The sequence below is a fragment of the Leptidea sinapis genome, chromosome 40 (genome assembly GCF_905404315.1).
Source record: "Leptidea sinapis chromosome 40, ilLepSina1.1, whole genome shotgun sequence".
Lineage (NCBI taxonomy): Eukaryota > Metazoa > Arthropoda > Insecta > Lepidoptera > Pieridae > Leptidea > Leptidea sinapis.
Genome location: NC_066304.1, coordinates 836,750 through 855,737, shown reverse-complemented (window position 1 = coordinate 855,737; position 18,988 = coordinate 836,750). Strand labels below are relative to the sequence as shown.

Here is an 18,988-nt window from a genome sequence, read left to right as displayed (position 1 = left end):
TGTAGTCGAATATGATGATCAATGGGATCAATCTCCTTAACGAATTACAGTAACTGTGCGATCTGTAGCAGAATTCTAACTGTCTGTAATCAAATTGCAAAGCGCTTACGTTCATTTCTGCATTGAACAATTTAGTATATCTACACATATTTAGACAAATTATTTGTTAGTGTACTGCAAATTCAAACAAAACAATAGATATAATATGCACTAAAATGTATAAAAATAATTGCTTATTTTTATACAATCTAATTAATTAATCTAATTCTGGTTACGATTATTGTAATTTTTGGAGTTGGTGTCATCCACGAATGGTTGGAACTACAGACATAGTTATAGGTGACATGTGCTTGAGTTGTGAGGAGGCGAGAGGCGAGTGCGGGTCGCGGCGGAAGGACAACGACTCCAAATATTACAAGTACTAGTAACCTTTACCACATAAGTGTTTTATAACATTTTTTTTGAATATCGTCATACATTTGTTTTTAACATTTTCGTGGATTTTGTTGTAAAATTATATACATCGCCCCACAATAGACTTACTAACTCGACTTAGCCGAGTAGTAGGCATTGTAAGGTTATATCTGTTCCTGGTGTTGACATTATAGGTATGACAGTTTCTAGCAATTTCATTTATATGCCTATGAACATACATTTCATTATCAAGAATATATTGAGAAGCAACAGTCAAGATGTTAATTTCTTTAAATTTTGCACTCAATGATTCTTGAGGAGGTTATAAATAACGCGAATAGCCCTCTTCTGCAGCACAAATATTGTATTAATATTCGCAGCGTTGCCCCATAGCAATATACTATGGAAATAACTAAAGTATCGCGCCGTATCTATGTCAGTTAATTGTCTAATCTGTTTATTGGTAGATATTGAAAGGAGGCTATAATGTACGACGCCACATGATGTTATAAGTATTCAATGTCAATGTCAAAGTCAAATAATTTAAATTCAATTAGGCTTAAACTAAGCTCTTTGAATAGTCAATATAAATATTTCTTTTAAATTACTGAATTTACCACATAAAAAAGTTGAGCTCGTGAGAACATTATCGGCCACTTTTTTAACCGACTACAAAAAAGGACCCTTCTGGTCTCAATATTTCGGTATGTTTTTGAAGTGAAACTTCTTTATCGACGTATGAGAGAAATTTCATAGCAAATCGTCACGATTTTCGGCTACGCGCCATTTTGATTTTTTTTATCCAAGATGGCCGCCGCACAAATTTATCATTTCAACAATATTGATATCGAATCCGAAGTTCTCGAGGGTGCAGAGAACGAATTTGGGATGATTTTTGAAATCCAAGATTGCCGCCGCGCAAATTTATTATTCCAACAATATGGATCCAAGGTTCTCGAGGGTGTCATAATTTTGCACGGCGATCTTGGATTTCACAAATTATCCCAAATTCGTGTAATTCTATGTAATGTGTATTAAGAACGTATAAGTATAAATTAAATATGATATTCCAATATTGACAATCAAATATTTGTATGCCGATATATTGGCGAATTGTGCTGTACACCAATTAATTGATAACAACTATGTTACCACGATTCATACAAATAAATCATTGCATTTCGTTCTCTGCACCCTAGAAAACCCTAAAGAACTTCTTTACTTACACTTCAAAAATTTTTGCAACAATAATTAAATACGTGATGTTTTTACTAAATTCAAAATTTATATTTTATTTCTTCTTTCTTATTACATATAATCTTGTATTTCTTACAAATTACTGATTTAGAGAAATATCTATTCACTTGCAACATTATTTGGCTGTCTGTGTGCGTGTTGGTGAATGTAAGTACGTGACGCTCACGCACACATTAATTATAATGTTACTTCTATATTGACAGGAACTATGAATTAAACTATCGTTCTGAGCGTTATTATTGTATGGTATAAAGTATGTCCTGCGGGCCTACCATGAAATCTTATTGCGATTCAATTGACAACCTAAAATGAACTGCTTTGGTATTTCGTACCACGACGTGATTAGAGCTATCTTATGTAGGAATCGCAAACTGATTTAGTTCGTTCATTCATATAAGGTAATATTTCAACCTAAACTTATGTGTCAAAGTGAGCGATTCGAAAAAAGTTCCTACTTCCTTAGAGAAAAGTGAATCGTGTTGTTGTTGAAACTTTTAAAAATATTGAAAACATACAGAAAAGGAAAATTTTATTGATGAAAGATTAGGTGAGAATAGTTTATCGGACTTTTTTGTTAAACAAAATACTGAAAATAAATACCAAAAATGAGAATACTAAAGACGAGGCAGTTAGGGCCCGGACTATAGCATGTTCGCAAGAACGAATTAAAAAAAATGTACTCTGTGGTCTTGTCAAATCAAACATCGATGGAGGTGCGTTCATAACTCGTTATTTTTTCGAAAAAAGCTAAGCAAACATTTAATTTGTAATTCAAAGAACTATATTTATTTATATTACTATTATTTAAAAGTACAAAAAAGGCTTAATGGTTTATAATTTGACGCTATAAAGCGCAATTTTAAAATGGTTTTTAGTATTTTATACGCAAAAAACTGCTAAAGTCATATCATTTTAGGTTTCGAAACGCAACGCATATGGTTCGAGTAAGAGAGACAAACTTATGCAACGACTGTAGAGCGTCATCTCTTTCTCACCACAGACAAATTTATTTCGTTCATTCTTAAGTGATCCAAATGCGATTCAGTAAAAGGCACTTCATGGTACGAATTTTAGCGATTCAGTTTAGGTACCTAAATCGAACTGCATCGGAATCGCATCGCTTATTAAAAGTTGATGGTAGGCCCTCTGGTCTGTTCCTGGTGTTAACATTATGGGTTCTGACTGTTTCTACCAAATTATGTACATATAACATTCAATCATAACATAGAGGAGGACAAAAAAGACACATTGTGGTATGAAGGTATTTATTGCAGTCGTTGCATTACAGTGGAGTTGAGTAAATTAGCAGCCTTTAGAGTGAGCGCGCGATCGGCTTCGGTCAGCTCGGCGCTGGGATACGCCGTCAGCAGAATGAATGGCCGCGCCTCGTACTGGGGCTCTGCCCTCGTCACGTACTGGTACAAGTCATCCACTGTGTGGCTCTCGTTGAAACGACCCGTCACCCGGCTGCCATCAGCCAGACGAATCTGTTAACAATGTTGCGCGGGCTTAGATCATTTAACCGTCTAGATACGACTGTGAACCTCTACTATATAGCACTGGACTGGCGGCTGTCAAAGTGCTTTTGTGCCTCTTTGATATTCGGCATTTAGCGCTGTTGGCCATGTAGCGAGAGTTTGCGGTACTAAAACTGATGATGTGATGACAGCCTCAGCAAAAATCGAGATTGTGGGAAATTATGTACAAAAAAAAATGTGTACTATATAACGTTGATTCTTGAAGTATAAATAACACGGAAAACGAACGAAATTAATTTAAAAGGCAAAAATACTTAAGAGAATTATGTGTTCCTTCGCAGCCATCTGTATCATACGTCTAAATTAGTTCTCTGGACGCTCGCGAGTGGCGCTTCAAATAGGCACAAAAAGTTTGCTGTCAAACATAGGTATGGAACAGCCTGTTAGACGTAGCTTGTCACGCACAGAATGTAATAAATTGGTTGTCTAACAGCAAGAGGCACTATCTAGACGTATAAATTATCTAGGGTGACTAACTAATAGCACATTATAAAACTAGTGTGCTATATTTGATTATTACGCATAAGGTGTGGAGCGATAAGGGAACCGAGAGTATCGTGAACAGTGCAACGCAAACAAGTTTCATAAGTTTGTCAACATACTCGCGAAGGTAATAAATTATAATCAGACACCCAAGGATTTGCGCTCGATTTATCAGAATTAAGGTTTATTTAATTATTTATAGAGATCCCTTACGCAAATTAAATTTGTATACTAAATTTATGAACGATTAGTCTCGAACCCGCGACCTGTCGGGTTCCTTCCGAGCGTTCTTACCAACTGAGCCAACCGTTCGACTGACGCATGGTTCGTAAGTCTTGGTATGTCGTTGTTCAACTCTCAGGTTGTGGTTCCATCTACATGATCTACTTTACAGTTGATAACCTTCTCAACTCCAATAATTACATATTAGGAAATTAACATCATTCGAATCTAAATAATTTGTTATTTTTATAGTGTATAATTAGTCCCAGAAGTGAGAGATATCACTGTAAAAATAAATTCGCAAAATAAACTCGTGAATAAAATTGCAACTTCTCTGTCAAGACCCAACGACGATTGGCCTTGAAACTTGACATAAGAGTGTCCTATATCTGCAATTGACTCTATCCAAACATTGTAAGTAATTACTTGATATTATGTCTGATCAGCAGAATCTGCAGCATTTATATCAACATCATTATCAGCCGGAAGACGTCCCCTGCTGTACAAAGGCCTCCCCCAAAGAACTCTACGACGATCGGTCCTAAGCTACCCTCATCCAATTTACTCCGGCGAACTTGACCAGATCGTCGCTCAATCTTGTAGTAGTAGGGGGGCCTACCAACACTGCGTCTTCCAGTACGTGGTCGCCATTCGAGGACTTTACTGCCCCAACGGCCATCTGTCCGTCGAGCTATGTGCCCTGTCCACTGCTACTTCAGTTTCGCAATCAATTGGGCTTTGTCAGTGACTTTGGTTCTCCTACGGATCTCCTCATATCTGATTCGATCTCACAGGGAAACTCCAAGCATAGCTTTCTCCATTACCCTTTGAGCGACCATGAGCTTTCTCTTAATTAAATCTCAAATTTTTGAATTTATAAAATAATTTTATAAAATAATTAAATTTCAAATTTTTGTTCTGCCTAGAGTTGAACAAAGTATACAAGATTTTATGACGATACGTCACTCGAACGGTTACCTCAGTTGGCAGAGCACTGGCACGGAACGCTAGGGGTCGTGGGTTCGAGTCCCGCATCATTCATAAAATTTTGTTTTCAAATTTTATTTGTGTATTATTATCTAAGAAGTGAGGGTTATCACTTTTAAAACATAACAAATTGTTTAGATTTACAAGAGCGACATCTCAAGTCAATTTCCTAATATGCAAATATTGGGGTTGAGCAGGTTATCAACTGTAAAGTAGATCCTGTAGATGAAGCCACAACCTAAGAGTTGAACAAAGCATACAAGATTTTATGACGATACGTCACTCGAACGGTTAGTTCAGTTGGCAGAGCACTGGCACGGAACGCCAGAGGTCGTGGATTCGAGTCCTGCATCCCGTATTGCCGATATTAAAATCGCGATACAAACGTAACTGTTGATGGTAGATGGGTGAAAATATGAAGTTGTATGTATTTTTTAATGCTGACTCATAATCAAAGAAATTTAAAAAAAGAATCGTGTAACATTAACATTTAGGAGGACGAAAAATAGATGTTGTCCGATTCTCAGACCTACCCAATATGCACTCAAAATTTCATGAGAATCGGTCAAGCCGTTTCGGACGAGTTGAAAGTTTAACACCATGACACGAGAATTTTATATATTAGAATTAATCCTAGAAGTGAGTGTTATCACTTTAAAAACATAAAAAATTGTTTACATGTCTAATACATTTTTCGCCAGCTCGTGATTAGCAATGAATAAAAACTCGTTTTCTTTTGGATCGGATCAGTCAATTATTAATATCAACAAATAACCCGGGGTCACAACTTCAGTATTATCGCGATAACACGGTAAGCGTACGTTAAGCGACAAGGATGGCACAGCACTACACTGCAGGCGCTCGAGGAGATGCTCCCCCTTTCTACCTCACGCCCCGACTGCATTCAAACTGGCGCGATATCTGTACTACTGATGATGGTGCTGTTTGTGATCACGATGGGAACTTGCAATGGGTGCTGTTAATCAAGCTTCACAAGAAGAAACATCCTCATGGTAGCCAGCAAACTTCATCTTCTAACCGCGGTGATTCTCATATGTGCATTTTATGTGATTCAATCAGCAAAGACAAAGTCATTTAGTAGTTAGAGAAAATTCATCAGAATTGATGCTGATGATGATGAATAATGAATGGCTCTAAAAATTTAAGGCAGAATCACACCAAGAAAGGTATACTTTTTTTGTTGTCTTTATAGGCATTTAATATAAGGTTTCCAGGCAACTAGAACAATTGTGCGACCCCAAAGCAGTTTTTTTGAGAGAAGAAATTAATCAATTTTAATTTTGTTGTGTATATAGCGCAAAAACCCTTTTCTGTAGCACAAAAACAATAATATCGTGAAGTTAGCTTAAGAGCGCTGGAGGATTATCTAAACAATCAATAAATTTTGGTACATTTTAAAACTTGAGCATTTCATTTACTTCTTTTTTTTATGACAGTAAGGAACGAGACGAGCAGGACGTTCAGCTGATGGTAATTGATTGCCCTGCCCATAGCAATGCAGTGCCGCTCAGGATTCTTGAAAAACCCAAAAATTCTGAGCGACACTACAATTGCGCTCGTCACCTTGAGACATAAGATGCTAAGTCTCATTTGCCCAGTAATTTCACTAGTCTACAGCGCCCTTTAGACCAAAACACAGTACTGCTTCACGGCAGAAATATACGCCGATGGGTACCCATAATCCATCCGGCGTCCTGTGTAAAAGAGCCTCCAACTGGTGCTTCGCCGCAATGAGGTACGAAGTAAATATACCTGTATAGTGGTGGTGGGTTTTTGATCATCGGTGGCGAGAATGAGCTGTGCCTGTCGCAGGTGTTGGGTCCGGTCCTGCGCCGGCGCAGGAGGCGCGGGCTCTGCGGCGCCGACGATGGCCGGAGTCGGACTGACAATCAAATTGAAACAGATAATCACTAAATAGTTTACTGTGCAACTCGTGTGACGTTGTCAATTATCCATTAGTTGTACATATTAGTTTGTATTACAAATGCGTCGATTTATGCATTATTTCCGACTCCATATTCGTTTTATAGCTTAAATTATAATTTTATTCGCCCTCAAACAACAGTTTCATTTACGAAAAATCTCGCGCGTAATTTTAAAATGGGCAAACGGCTCTTTTTCAAACGCAACAGTGAGCGCCAAGATACTGTTCCCACATGAATAATACAAAATAACGAAAAGAATACTGAGCAGTTCTGTTCAGTTCTGTATAATATTGCCCGACACTGCTGCAATTACAGACAAGGTCAATAATACTAATACAAAAAGACAAAGTCAACTTACTTATTATGTCTCTCTCGCTAGTTCATACAGGGACATGTTTTTGTCGTTCTCTATACGAGCGCTAAGTACGCTTTTCACTATGCGAGTACTTAATTCATGTAACGAATGACTCTAGCGCACTCGGACGTTGGCAGCCGATCAAAATGGACTGAGACGTAAACATTTTTAAAGAAAACAGATTTATAACAAGAAATGGCGTTATTAGACTGGAGTCGAAGTAGTTTTCAAAACTCTCGCAAACAGTTTAGTTTCAATATTATATTTAAACTTAGAATAGTAAACACTATGTTTTCTCTTACAAAATAAAATAGTGTAAAGCCTGCTTTAGCGTCGTCACACTGTCATATTAATATACAGTTATTATCACTCAGCAAGACCTCGTACCTTGTTTAATTATATAAGGCATAAAAGAAAGCATCATACAATAATTTAGATTCACAACAGGTTGAATCCAAACACAATATTCACCTGCCGAGTAGATGTCCCTTGCCGCTGAAGGGCTGCGACTTTGGTACATTCCTCGGAGCCTCTTCCTGTCTTTTATCCTCGAGACTCAATCGCACCTGTCCCCTCCCCACTAACTCTTGAGGAACCTCACTGTAACACGGGGAAATAATAATAATAATTTTAAACATACGTGTAGTTAATTGGCCTAAGCACCATTTTCCATAGTTCATGGCTTTGTCATGCTTGATTTCTTCGACTCAAATCATCTTTTATCAAACTTCTCGTTGAATCTCATATTATTCTCTATACTCTTAACCCAACCACTTTTCGCTTTACAAACAAAATTACGTGCGCACAAAGTGCAACTCTCAGAATTGAAACCTGCATTCCACATGAACCTCTAAGAAGCATATGAAGTCCTGGTACATGTTGCTAGGATGACACATATTCAACCGCTATGAAGGACATTACTATCACCGTTATATATAAAAGTATACTCTCGTCATACGTAAGACAATCTCCTCTTCAACTATCATTTTATTTTCTCCCACATTAAATCTTATGAATGATGCTAAAGAAGTTTTCACTTCAAAAATTCTATTTACTCATTTAGGTCAAAAAATTATTCTTGCTTTAATGACAAGAAGTGGCAAGACAGTCATTGCCACTCTTTTCAATACAATAATATTCTAATACATTATAAATAGAGATAAAAAGTTAAATATACATAAAACTTATAAAATATCTGGAAAGCTTAAAAAAGCCCTTCCCAGGCCTTGGTAAAGGCACCTTCTTTTATTTCCTATTTTAGTTTTGATGCACGGATACCCAATATGAAAAATATGGCTACGCATACCGTCACAGACCGTTTGGATAATACAGTTCTGATATTTGCGGAGTCTATCTCAGAAGGAAGCAACTCTTTTCCTCATAACAGCATAGAAATCAGGGAGCCTTGATTCAGCAAACATACCCGAGCCACTGCAGTATCGTATCTGCAGTATTGAGCATGTTGCTCCTGGATAATCTTGGCTCCTTGATTGTGGCTGCGCAAATATTTGATATTATTATTACCCTCTACGTATACACGCCAAGAATTCGGCATTCTGTGGGTCCATGTAATGTCTCAGCGGACCGTCGTCCACGGTGAATCCTTCGCGGTACAGTCTGAGCCGCACGTTACGTCCGTCATCCTGTATATAACACATACAAACTTATCAAATCAAATCAAAATCACTTTATTCATGTAGTTTTACCAGTGGGAGGCTCTTATGCACAGGAAGCCCGCTAGATTACGGGTACCACAACGGTGCCTTTTTCTGCCGTGAAGTAGTAATGTGTAAATATTACTGTTTCGATCTGGAGGGCGCCGTAACTAGTGAAATTACTGGGCAAATGAGACTAAACATCTTATGTCTCAAGGTGACGAGCGCAAGTGTAGAGCCACTCAGAATTTTTGGGTTTAAGAATCCTGAGCGGCACTGCATTGTAATGGGTAGGGCGTATTCCATCAGCTGAACGTCCTGCTCATCTCGTCCCTTATTTTCATAAAAAAAGGGTCACGGAAATGACACTTATGACGTCAACAAAATTTTTTATTTTATTGAATATATCGCTACTTCGTGGATTGAGCTAATGAGAAGAAGTGGCAACAAACTTATTGCCACTCTTTTTTTTGATCAACATGTACATTTACATTGTTTTAAAAATCATTTCAATAACAATATATTTAATGATGTTACAAACATATTCAAACGTCAAATAGTAAATGCCTCACACGAGTAAGTAAAAAAAGTAAATGTAAATTAATACAAAACAAAAGTTATTGAGTACAGTAGCTGCATCATCCATACACACCGTAAATAAATAAAGGTATTTTGCGAGCATTTTATAAGTGATTATGAAAAAAAAAACAAAAGAATCTGAAGCAGAGTTTCCGTAACAGGGTCAACCACCACAAGCAGCGCCCGTTTACGAGCATGACGCATGGGCCAGCCATCGCCTCCCTCGACCATATTTTAGGGAAGGGGACGACCCGTCCCATGTCGTATTCATATTTAAATCTCACGTAGATTAAATGAAACAAAATAATAAACTAATTTAATAGACTGCTATTCTAGTATGTACAAGGGCTAACCCGGCAAAACCCATTCCCATAAAAATTAAATACCATATAGAAGTTTGTATGGAAATTGCAATTCACGCGTCCCAATATAAGACGATAAGAATGACTTATCAGGTATATTGGGACAGCTTCAGATTATTGACAGCTAATTACTAACAGTAGAAGGTAGTAACTTATCTCTATCTGTAGATAGTATATTGGGAACGGCCGTAAGTAGTTGGAGGAAGAAATCTGCTTTGATAAAGACTTTTGTAACACTCTGTACTGTTTATTTAACCTCTCTGAAATTGAACCGTGGTATTATGTGGCCACACTTACCTGTTTGGTTGTGTTTGGTGGTGTCACTTCCTCGTGGTCATCCGACGTCTGACCTGCAAATTCAAAGGTACTATTGACCATACTATAATAATAACGACCCATATAACCGAATGGTTAGGTACAATCATTTATATGATGAATATGAATGTTTTTTTCCGAGTTCTGGATTAGTATTTATGAATGTTTAAATGAGTATATTGTATTAAATATATCGTTATCTTGTACCCATAGGCTATGCCTAGTGGGGCAAGATAATTTGTGCAAGTGTGTCAATATTTAAAAAAAAAAAATCATTGTTGCACACGACGCCGCGGCCGCCGCCATTCAGTGATCATGACGAACCATGATATATCATCCCTATGTTGTTGTGACTTGTTTTCATCGGTTGTCTAGCAGCAGGAGGCTCTATCCATACATTTAAATTGTCTAAGGTAATTAACAATACTAGGATCAGAAAATACTGGAGGGCTCAGTAGCACAAGTGGCTGGCCCTATACCACTCTAGCCACTGCCCTTAGACCAAATATGTTCATGGATACACTCTCTTTCCAAGGTTTCCACTCCAGGTTGGCAAACCTCACAAGCTGCAGACAGTCGAAAAACTGACGCATAGACACATTCGTTTACAAACACTATACCCTTTATTATGGTTGAAACGCTATCTAGACACATATCCACCACTAAACAAACAACTTTTCACTATCGGCATAAAGGAAAACCCAAAGTTTGGACTACTATCACTACATCTATAGATGGTTAAATATGCCTAAGAGAAAATGTAATAGAGGGAACATGATTTACTTCTATGAAAGGATTCTATATGATAAATATAACTCATTTTATAAATTGTATACTGATGGATCTAAAGTTGTGTCAAGATTAGGAGTGGCGGTCTTTAACCCTCAGGCAGGAATCAACATGAAATTTAAAATTGAATCGGATACCAATATTATGATACTGAGCTCATTGCAATGTTTGAATGCCTCGATGTCCATGGACATACAGAATCCAAAGTTAAAAAGGACGAATATCGTAACAATGTTAAGACTTCGTTCCGGGCACATTCCATCAAAAAAAAATTAAATTTATAATGAAAAGATCGCTAACATACAGTTGTATAGACTGTGGAGACACAAAAATCGATGATGTTTTCCTTCTTTTGATGGAATGTGTTCGGAACCATTCAAAGCGGCCGACTCTCCTTAACAATCATTGCAATGTGGGTATGTGTAATAGTTTTTTTTTTTTATGGAATAGGAGGACAAACGAGCGTACGGGTCACCTGGTGTTAAGTGATCACCGCCGCCCACATTCTCTTGCAACACCAGAGGAATCACAAGAGCGTTGCCGGCCTTTAAGGAAGGTGTACGCGCTTTTTTTGAAGGTACCCATGTCGTATCGTCCCGGAAACACCGCACAAGGAAGCTGTGCGGTGTTTCCGCGGTCGCTCGTTAAGATACGTGTCATTAATGTATTTGTATTTTTTTGTTTTTTTTTGGATTGTTGTGTGATGTAATTAAGGAATTGTTAAAGTTACGAGGGTGACATATTCATCTTTGCCTAAATCCCAAAAAAAAAAAATAAAAAAAAACATCTAACTAGGCAGTCCATTTATACATAATAAAAATAAATTACTACAAAAGTGTATATATTTTCTCTTTTTCAATTATTATATTGTGAAGCATTTTCTTGAAGTATAAGTTTTAAAGTTACAAAAGTTTCTGAACACGTACACCGTTTTGATTGCGCGGAAATTATTAAGTTTTCCACACGACTAACAAAACTTACCAAGCCTGTATCCAACACCGCCGAATAAACCGCCACCGCGCCCGCGACCGGATGAAGTGGACTCACCGTCTAAAGCTACTGCCGCCCCACGTCTGAAAATTGGTGACAATTATGGTAACTTTTTTATATAAGAGGGGGCAAACGGGCAAGAGGCTCACGCGATAGTAAGTAGGGAGGCAACCGCCTATGAACGTTCACAACACCGGCGTCAAGAGATGCGTTGCCGGTCTTTAAATAGTAGGAGTATGCTCTTGTCTTGAAGATGCCTAAGTCGAATCACTTCGGAAAAACGGCAGCCGGTAATTGATTCCATAAAGTACAGCCACTTCTGCGATGCAAGAAAGGAAATGTGCAAAATGAACCCCAAAGTGTACAAAAATAAATATATTCAATACGAAAGTATTCTACTCTCTGGTTATTACAAATAACAATTTAAAAAAAAGTTAAGAATATTATTAATTTATTAATTCACAATAGCTGATGTTAACAAAAACTTTTAATACAAAGGGACGAGACGAGCGAGATGTTCAGCTAATAATTTCACTAGCTACGGTGCCCTTCAGACCGAAACACAGTAATGCTTAAACATTACTGCTTCACGGCAGAAATAGGCGCATAATAAAAAGCATTTTTCTGATTTCACTTGTAAGCTATCCAGATTACATGATATAGATTTTTCATTTTATGATTTTTTTTTTATATACATTCTGGAGCACAGCTCCATACGTTCTTGTCCATCTCCTTTCATGTAAACACGCGGTTGTAGAATGTCAGATGTTAACATGTAACGGGTGGAATTTCTCTATTACTTTGTCTACATCATTTTAATTCTTATTTTCAATAAAACCGTTTCTCTTAAAAAAAATCATTCATTTTTTATTTTCAAGTTTGTAGTTTGTAATTTTGTTGCTCTAAACCATAATATACAGTATTCCATTTCGTTTGATACCCCTTTAGAAGGCGTAGTGAAAAAGACCTTTCATGTGATGCCATTTTGTAGCATCAACAATCTTTTTTGATAGAAAAGGAGGACATACAAGCGTACGGGTCACCTGGTGTTAAGAGATCACCGCCGCCCACATTCTCTTGCAACACCAGAGGAATCACAGGTGCGTTACCGGCCTTTAAGCAAGATGTACGCGCTTTTTTAGAAGGTACCCATGTCGTATCGTCCCGGAAACACCGCACAAGGAAGTTCATTCCACAGCTTTGTAGAATGTGGAAGAAAACTCCTTGAAAACCGCACTGTGGAAGAGCGCCACACATCCAGATGGTGGTGATGATATCCTAACATGTGGCGTGTCGTGCGAAGGTGGAATTCGGCGGCAGGAATCAGATGAAACAGCTCTTCGGAACACTCCCCATGATAAATGCAGTACAGGACACACAATGAAACGATGTCTCTACGCAACGCCAAGTGATCCAGCCTTTCACAGAGCACTTGGTCCCCGACAATTCGAGCTGCTCTGCGTTGCAGGCGGTCAAATGGATCGAGCTGATACTGGGGTGCACCAGACCAGAGATGGCAGCAATACTCCATAATTATGTGGCCGGACCTGTGCTTTGTACATAGCGCTAGATGTGGCCCGGCTTGAAGTATTGCCGTGCTCGATTTATGACGCCCAGTTTCTTCGAAGCCAATTGGGCTTTGCTCTCCAGATGGCCGCGGAAGTGGCAATCGCTCGAGATATCGAGACCCAGAATTCCGATACTAGATGCTGTAAGGGAAGTGTTATCGAAGAGCGGTGATACGACAAATGGGGTTTTTTTAGTGGTAAAGCGCAAACTTGAGTCTTCTGGGGGTTAAATTGGAACAAGGTTCAATTTACCCCATTCCGCGACCTTCTCGATAGAAGACACAAGTTTCTCCCGGCACAGGTCGACGATATCCCTAGAGAGACCTACATGGCCCGTGTATACGGCATCGCCCGTGCTGTCGTCTGCATAGCAATGTTTGTTAGAGGTGTCCAACGTATCATTGATATGCAGAAGAAACAGTGTGGGAGATAGCACAGAGCCTTGGGGCACCCCAGTGTTCACGGGCTTGGGATTCGAGTAATAACCGTCCATAACGACCTGTAAACTACGCCAAGTGAGGAAGCTGGCGGTCCACTAGCATAAGCTCTCGGGAAGCCCAAATGATGGAACAGTCTCCTTTTTTTGGATCGGATGGATAAGGGCTGACTTCCATGAGTCAGGGACTACGCCTATTGTATATGAGTGCAGGAATAAGTGCGTTAGCACCGGCGTCAACTCAGGGGCACACGTTCTAAGCACGATTGGAGAAATGCGACTTCCTGATCCAACGAAAACAAAGCTCGCCTAACAGTTCTCCCTCTGAACTGTATTTCAGGCATAGAGCTTTGACACCGCGGGATGGTCGACGGTGTTTTTCCGATGTCGTCAAGAGTCGCGTTGGAAGCAAAAAGAGCGCATATGAGATCGTCGATCGTCGAGATCGATTCTTCATGTGCACCGGCGGCAGGGACGGCTAGTTGAAGTTACCAAGAGCAGCTTTCGATAACGTTGCGTGTTCCGGTTGGGTAACTGGAAAGTTGCTCGCCGATTTTGACGACGTGCTTCGATTTCGTATGGGCGCTTTGCCGCTTAAAAAATCTGGAGGCACGGTTATATTTCCTCTTTACAACTTTGCAGTTCGGATCCTTTGAGCCCAGCGCCGCAACCCAAGTTCGATACGCCTATTTTTTGCAGTCAGATGCTGATTTAACTGACGCATCGAACCAGGGCTGTGATTGCCACCGATCGGTACTACAGAGCTTGGTATAAAAATATACATGGCACGTAGTATCACATCGGCTACTGCAACGGCGCAGGCACTAGGATCATCCGAAGGGAAACAAACCTTGCCCCAAGGGTAGGATGCAAAAAAATAACGCATCCTATCCCAATCTGCTGACTTGTAGTGCCAAACGCGGCGGGTCGCTGGTGGTCTGCGATATTGGCGTCGGATAGGCACTACACTCCTGACCAGGCAATGGTCAGACGTTCCGAGAGGGGCGTCGACCGAGACCTGGTAACTATCGGGATGTGTAGTCAGCAGAAGATCTAATAACAACGGCATGTGGCTATCCACATCCGGGAGCCGCGTTGGCGACTCAACCAATTGGGACAGACCATACGCCAATGCACAGATCGGCCTGGGTAGTCTGTGTTACGTGATCCAAGACATTCGGCATTGTGCTCGTTGAAATCACTACGATTTCAGCGGAGGGGATCAGTGCAAACACGTCGTCAATTGCCACTTGAACGCAGCCCATGAGGTGATCCTTTTCTGCGTCACCACTATGGGACCTGTAGACACACGCATAGATACGGACGCGGTCCTCAAAATCTACACGGAGCTAGAGAGTAGACAGGTCCCTAACCTCAAAATTGCCGAGACGGCGACAGCAGATATACTCCCTAACGTACACACATACCCCGGCATAGGCAAAAAATTGTACCCGGGGTATGTTAAATATGATGTATCGCTAGGTTGAAATATCTGCATCTCACAAGGCCGGCTGCGCCGTCTCAAGGTGGTTGTGGACGGCGTTTAAATTGGAGTGAATTCCCCTGATATTGCAAAAGTCCATGTTGTACACCTAAAAACAAAAACAACAGACAATACAAAGTATGGGTACATTCACATTCGTTCAAAAACATTTTATTAGGAAAAAATACTCACTCTCTGACACTTTTAAACATATCATTGACAATATCCGTCACACCTCTTCCTGGGCCTATAATCTGTTGTCCAGACCTCTCAGATCCTCCTGCGTAAAATGCTTCCCCTGCAACAAGATACTGAAAGTACTCATGTGAACTGACTGATATAAAAACACTTATTATACTATATTACATTATAAAATTATATATAATATGTTGTAACAATTATTTAATGTTTCCCTACACTCCTAATATTTCATTACTACTCAGTCTACTACATACTCAGTCTGTCTAAGTCTGTTATTTTTTCTCTGTAATGTGTGGATAAATAAAATTATCTTGAATACAAGTAATTGTTTGTATACACATAAAGTTATAACAAAAACATCTAAATCAATCAAATGAGGTTGGGCCATTTACTTAAGGCTAATACTTTAAGACAGCCTAGGCCCTAGACCTATAATCAAAAATCGAGTACCTAATAGGTATACAAAAATTAAATATTATGTTTATAAAAAAACAAATCTCTTCAAGTCAATCATTTTGCTATTTTTACACATTATTTGTATATGAGTAAGTTTTAATAAATCTATATACAAGTTAAATGTATGGATGAAGCAAGGCTGTATTTAACTAGTGCATAATTAATTATAATAATATTGACACTTTTATACAAATTATCTTGTCCCAAACTAGGCATAGCCTGTAATATGGCTACTAGATAACAATATTAATACAATATACTTACTTAAAACATGCAAAGGAAAAGATATAAACATCCATGAGTCGGAAACAAATTAAAATGTAACTTTTATGGAAACATCCACTGTCCTTTAAATTTCTTAAAAGTATTTTATAATATTATGTGTATTACTCTCCATAGAGGAAAAAGATACAAAATATTGTTTTAGTTTAAAGTGTATTATGTTGATTTCTACCTACTACAAGAGGATGAAAAATGTGAGTTTGTTTAGTTATAAAGAGTTATCTTTTAATATTTGAGCTTCTATCTACGCAGTAAACTTTGCAAATTGTATTCTATTTTACTTTATGATATTATATTAATATGATACCACTACAATGTAAATTAATTCTTCACTTTAATTCAAATCATAATCATACCAATAAAAAACATTTATTAACTACAGCTATTCTGATATCAATTTTGCTTCCAATATTCCTCCAATTTGTGAATATGAATTTTAATAAATAAGCGAAAAGGGTGTACATACTATGTCATAAGAGTGAGAACTGCCAAAGTAAAAGTTGAAATTTAGTTTAGTATGAAACATGCAGTTATTTGATATAGTAGTAATTACAGTTTGGCGATTGGCAATAAAGTATAATCCAGCAGATTGGAAGGGAACAGTTGCTTAGGATATAGTGGATGTCGGCAATCGCCGTCTTTTACAAGATTATAGCTATCATATGTCAATCTATCAATGACTGCACTTTTCATACAAACAAACGAATCACTTTTTTCTTAGAGAATTACGCTGTAATTAAGTACCACATTCTAATAACCAACTAAGCTATACCACAAACAAACCTTGCTCTTCAGAATCTCTTTTCAGTTTCTCTATTTCTTCTCTCAGTACATTATTTTCTTTTTTCAACTTTGCTATTTCTTCTTTGAGGTTTGAAATTTCTGCTTCTTTTTCTTGACACATATTATTGTGGGATTTGTTTAGTTGAAATTTATATTTTGGGAAGGAGGATTGAAATGGGTCTTCAAAAGTTGTCTCTATTCACCCAATATTATATTTTTGTTGAATATTTTTATATATTTATTGATTTTTTATTTGTGTACATTTATTAATAAAAATCAAAATTTCATGTGTATATTGCAAATTAAGATGATAACATATTATGATACTTTAACTTTATAATAATAATATGAAATTTAACATCTATTTTATTTTAATATTCTATTTTATAACTACATTTTATACTTCATAACATAATAAAATTTGTAGGAAACATTATCTTATATACAATTTCGTTCAGAGAACCTAAAGTTAAAGTGAAATAAGACAATCAATTTTGTACAAACCTTCCTCTTCATCACTTGAACTGTCTTGATGCAAAGAATCCAGTGTAGCAAACTTAGTATTCGTCCTTTTCTTAACATCTTTTTTCTTTGGTTTCTCGGGTGAGCCTGGTGGTGACTCCAAATCACTTTCCGACATTGGCTGTGGCGATGCCAAAGTTGGGGCTGCATTTGCAGGCGCATCATCAATGTTTCCACCGTGTTCATAAAAACTCGATAATGCTACCTACAATTATTGAGCGAGAATTTTTGAATAAATGTATGTGAAAAAAAACATCATCAGTTTCTTTATTAATTTGAATCAAATATCAAAACTCACTTCGAGCTGCCAATTGGAGGACTCTAAGAAGAATTTACTTCTATCCTCATCCGCACCAGTCACGTCGCAGAATTGTCTCAATGTTTCTTCCCGGTTCGCAGCCATTTCGAAACCGTGTATCTATTACGAACAGAAGTTAGAACTATCGTAGTAAACATACAGCAAAAACTTGCCGACAAAGAACTTCATTCGACAAAAGATATATAAATTAACTATATAACTCTGTCTATGCACAAGCAGCCAGTTGAATCAAAAACATGAAAATTTCAATTTGCATGAAATCAACGCAAGTCACGGTTGTCACTTTGTCAACAGTCAAATCTCACATGTGTCAAACACGGAATAGTATGGTGTCAAATAGAATATTTGACGTAAATCTTAAGCCCGTCCATATTCACGCCAGAATCTCGCGATAAAGCGAGAAAAACACTAATGTAGAACTCATGATCTACGCCGTTTCTCGTCTTGATCTCCAATTTTTATCGGTTTTTTGGCGTGAGACAAAACATCTAAGAACGCGAGAACAGACGAGAACTTCTGTTGACTCCTCACTCGCATTTTGCTCCGTGTCGGTAGCGAGAGAATCGTCGATTATAAAAGTGGGAGGCTCCTTTGCACAGGATGCCGGCTATATTAACGGTACCACAACGGCGCCTATTTCTGCCGTGAAGCAGTAATGTGTTAGCATTACTGTGGTTAGGTCTGAAGAGCACCGTAGCTAGTGAAATTACTGGGCAAATAAGACATCTTATGTCTCAAGGTGACGAGCGCAAGTGTGGTGCCGCTGAGTTTTTAGGTTTTTCATGCATATAAATTACCAGGAGCTTAACGTCCTGATCGTCTCAACCCTTATTGTCATAAAAAAAATTTCAATATGAGCCGGTTACGTGAGCATCTCGCGTGAATTTGGAGCAGCAAAATTGACGGCGAGAGCTTCCTTGGGGTGTACCCAAGTCGCAGGGTTCTAAATACAGTTCTCACGCTTGATGACGACGGACGCAGAAGTAATTCCTTTTCCTTAATAAAAAAAGTCCTGGCGGTGAACGGTCTTATAGCAAAGAAGAAGA

The 18,988-nt window shown here is 38.2% G+C and overlaps 1 protein-coding gene across 1 annotated transcript; it reads right to left on the bottom strand.

Annotated features, from left to right (window-relative positions):
* Nucleotides 1-2,919: 2,919 nt before the first annotated feature.
* LOC126976374 (NSFL1 cofactor p47) lies at nt 2,920-18,194 on the bottom strand. Its single transcript, XM_050824676.1, has 9 exons — nt 17,922-18,194; nt 17,606-17,828; nt 15,572-15,677; nt 11,884-11,975; nt 10,096-10,148; nt 8,727-8,845; nt 7,674-7,802; nt 6,675-6,804; nt 2,920-3,158 (listed from the first exon to the last, which is right to left on the bottom strand). The coding sequence occupies exons 1-9, from the start codon at nt 18,024-18,026 to the stop codon at nt 2,937-2,939; spliced, it is 1,179 nt and encodes a 392-aa protein (XP_050680633.1). The 5' UTR covers nt 18,027-18,194; the 3' UTR covers nt 2,920-2,936.
* Between the last annotated feature and the right edge of the window lie 794 nt (nt 18,195-18,988).